This window comes from Solanum verrucosum, unplaced genomic scaffold (assembly GCF_900185275.1).
Source record: "Solanum verrucosum unplaced genomic scaffold, falcon-dt-bn FXZP01000151.1, whole genome shotgun sequence".
NCBI lineage: Eukaryota > Viridiplantae > Streptophyta > Magnoliopsida > Solanales > Solanaceae > Solanum > Solanum verrucosum.
In genome coordinates this window covers 2563327-2566744 of record NW_026020202.1, presented here as the reverse complement: position 1 = coordinate 2566744, position 3418 = coordinate 2563327, and the positions used below count along the sequence as shown (strand labels likewise).

General features: G+C 34.5%; 1 protein-coding gene across 1 annotated transcript; it reads right to left on the bottom strand.

The window, feature by feature from the left end:
* Positions 1 to 574: 574 nt before the first annotated feature.
* On the bottom strand, positions 575 to 2879 carry LOC125830081 (uncharacterized). Its single transcript, XM_049509302.1, has 3 exons — positions 2606 to 2879; positions 1903 to 2226; positions 575 to 1303 (listed from the first exon to the last, which is right to left on the bottom strand). Exons 1-3 carry the CDS (start codon positions 2810 to 2812, stop codon positions 779 to 781), a joined length of 1056 nt encoding a protein of 351 aa, XP_049365259.1. The 5' UTR covers positions 2813 to 2879; the 3' UTR covers positions 575 to 778.
* Between the last annotated feature and the right edge of the window lie 539 nt (positions 2880 to 3418).

Genomic DNA, 3418 nt, shown 5'->3' with positions numbered 1-3418 from the left:
AGACCATAATCATCTCTTTTGACAAAGTAGATACTTTATTTGCATTCAGTGAATGCTCCAATTCTAATTTAATTGGTGCATAATGCAATCAAATATTTAGCACTTAAGGGTCGTTTGGTTGAATGTATAAGAAGAGTGTTGAATGAGGTATATTAGTTATGTTGGTATTCATTGAGCTCACATTAATTATGCTAAGATAATTTCTCATGTGGTGTCTGATTTAATATATTAAAAATAACATGCATCACTTTTTTTTTTAAAAGTTTTATACAAAAAATATCCTCCACAAAATAGTGGAAAGGATGTGGAAAAGATGTTGAAGAAAATTGTCTTTACCATGCTAATATGCATTAAAAACCCTTACATTGCTAATATCATGATTTCCCATGTATTAATTTATATACATAGCATAATACCAAATAGAATGTGCATTAGTTAAACATAGAGTAAAAATATATCAAACTAGGTATTTATAATATAAAAAGCTAATGCATGAATTATTTTTTGTAATGCATCCTATCAAACAACCCCTTATTGTATATGTAATTGATAGAGGTTAAAAAAGTTGGAGAAATTGATACAACAAGTTCCTACATTGACACAGCAAGTTCAACAATTACACCCAAAAACAAGATATTAATACATTTCCTATGATGATCTGTTAGCAGCATATAAAACAGAACAAAGAGGAAAAACAAAAACCACTCTTGAGATATTCAGTATCATCAAAAGTAACAATATATATATATATATATATATGATGGCTTGATCATTTTTATCAATCGATTGGTGACCTCCAGTCAAGATTTTCCTCAGGATATCCCTTGATTAGTCCTTGAGGAGGAATGAAGGAGTCAATAGAGAGACCGGGGACGTTGAATGCAACATCATCGATGGTATATGTCTCTTCCATTCTGGTGATTGCAGGCCCAGACTTTAAGTTATCCCCAAATCTTGTGATAATCACACTTGAACAACCTGAATGTGCAATCATCACGCCTTCTACAGGCCGATAGTCCTCCACTTTTGTACCCATTGTTGTTTCCCAATACGTTGGAGGGGAACCGGGAGACTGTATTCTGGTCAAGTATGAGTCTTCTACATAAACTAGCAATCCACTTCTTTGGCTGAAGTAACCAAACACGACATGCTTGATCATCTCAGCTGTATTGTCACTCCTTTCAGTTAAGTCAGGATGATTGGCAGATAACTTTAGCACAAAGGAATCAATACCCAATATATTCTTTTCACCAATGTATTCGGCTGCAGAGAAAACTGCTGCTACAGCGAGTGGATCAAGCCCCTACAGACCAATTCTGTGTTAGGAATAAGAGAGGAAAGGAGTTTTTCCTTTAGCAGGACTAAGTTGTTAGTAGGCACAGAAACGTCTCACCTTTAGATCAAACCCAAATCACATTTATTTGGGTCGAAGTTGATAGTATACTAATCTATGTTGCTCGGACTCTTCAAAAGATGTCTACGGGTGCATGTCAGATACTCCAAGAGTAGTGCATTTTGAAGAATCCGACACGGGTGCGGCAACAATTTTGAAGAGTCCGAGCAACATAAATACTAGAACTACCCATCGACATTTTTGGAGAGTCCGAGCAACACAGGTCACCACAAAACAAGCTTTTTGCCTGATTAATACAAAAGGAAATTGGTTCTTTTCTGAAAAAAACATGTACTTTGCCTTTATAGTATTGTCATAAAGTTGTGAAATAAGTGGTCACATGTAACACCATCACCAAATGTGTAGTGAGGTAGGGAGTAACATGGGAAAGGTAATAGAAAAACAAGATCCATATTCCCATTTACCCTTCACCATAAAGCTAAAAACTTGCCTATTAAGTAACAGTTTAAAAAATTGAGTTAGGAATATGGGGTGATGATGTGACTTGCCTGAAGAGCTCGACGTAGAGGGCGTATAGTGCCTTTGGCAGCATGAGAACCTAGCCAAGGTGTGTGTCTCCAAGCAACATTACCATCACTACCAGCTACAACTTTGTGAGCAGCAACAACTAACTCAATTAACCACTTGTTAGGTACCATTTGCCACAAAACAAAGCATCCCTTTTGTGAAATAGTACTAGCAGGTGAACTAGCATCCACTATAGCCATTGATACTTTTCCACTTACATACATATTCTTTACTACCCCTTGTATCTTCCTACACCCACTTGCTGCTGTGAAGTGTTCAATTATGTATTCAGCTGATGACGATACCTATATTCATTTATTAATAACCAAATACGCATTCAATATTGTACAACAAATTTAATATATTTGTCTATACACAATGAATACATACTAAATTAAACATCTCAATCCCCAATCCAAAGGTAATTTTTGAACAATTCAAAGTATTATACTAGTTTCAAATTGATTTTCTTTTTGCATCGAGCCCCACAATGTGGACTTAACTATAAAAAAAAAAGTGCAAATTGTTGATAGTATACTACTGCCAACAAGGGGGTTGTGGTGAAGTAATAAATACTCTTTCACCAGGTCTAGGTCTCGGGCTAATTCAGATTTAGTCGGGTTCAAATGTGTGGATCCCAAAATATGAGCGAAAAAAATGAAAGAAAAAGGAATGTTTACTTACTTGAGAAATGGGTATTTTAGGATTGGAAGAAACAGGGAAGAGAGGGCATCCAAGAACACTTAGTAGAATCCTGAGGTCAGATTTCTTAGTGATGAAGATCAAAGAGAAGTGAGTTTTAAGCCAATTTCTCCATGAGGAAGAAGAAGAAGAAGGATGAGTTTCTTCATCATTTGTTGGTACTTCTGATAATGGTGCTAGACGAATCATTTCTTCTTCTTCTTCTTCAGTTGAACCAACAATACTCTGATATTTTTACATCACCATACATATAAGCACTTTGGATTTGTAGAAAGGATTTGTTGTTTTAAATACAAATACTATTCTACTCTTTCTCTTTCTTCTTGCTTTTCTTCACGTGCACCCAACCTCGCGTCACACTTACTTGCCAATACCTTTTTACTCACATACTTTCACAATATGTCACATAACATAATAAGTGGTTTTAAATTCTTGTACGAGCATGAGGTTTTTAATAAAAAATTGAGAAAAGTATTATAAAAACATTCTTAAACTTGACAAGAATTTAGGGATATATTTCACTCAAGTGGTGTATTTAAGCTTAATTAGTCAAGTAGATGGGTTTTTTAAGATTATCCATAGTTCAAGGACGAAACTAATAAACTGCACTAAGTTTGAGGGTATTTTCAATACTTGTCTTTTTTTCTAAAAGAAAGAATTATTTAGTTGAGACTTGGAGTGTTGATACGGACAAAAATGTTTTTAATTCTATTTTGATTGGCTAAAATGTTTGAAAAATATTTTCTCTAGTTAAATAAGTATTTTTTTAAATGAGAAAAGTAACTTTCCTAACGA

Coding starts and splice junctions, on each gene's coding strand:
- LOC125830081 (XM_049509302.1), bottom strand. CDS start 2,812: ATGATTCGTCTAGCACCATTATCAGAAGTACCAACAAATGATGAAGAA. Junction 2,227..2,605: donor CTAAAATACCCATTTCTCAA/GTAAGTAAACAT, acceptor AAATGAATATAG/GTATCGTCATCAGCTGAATA. Junction 1,304..1,902: donor CTCTACGTCGAGCTCTTCAG/GCAAGTCACATC, acceptor ATTGGTCTGTAG/GGGCTTGATCCACTCGCTGT.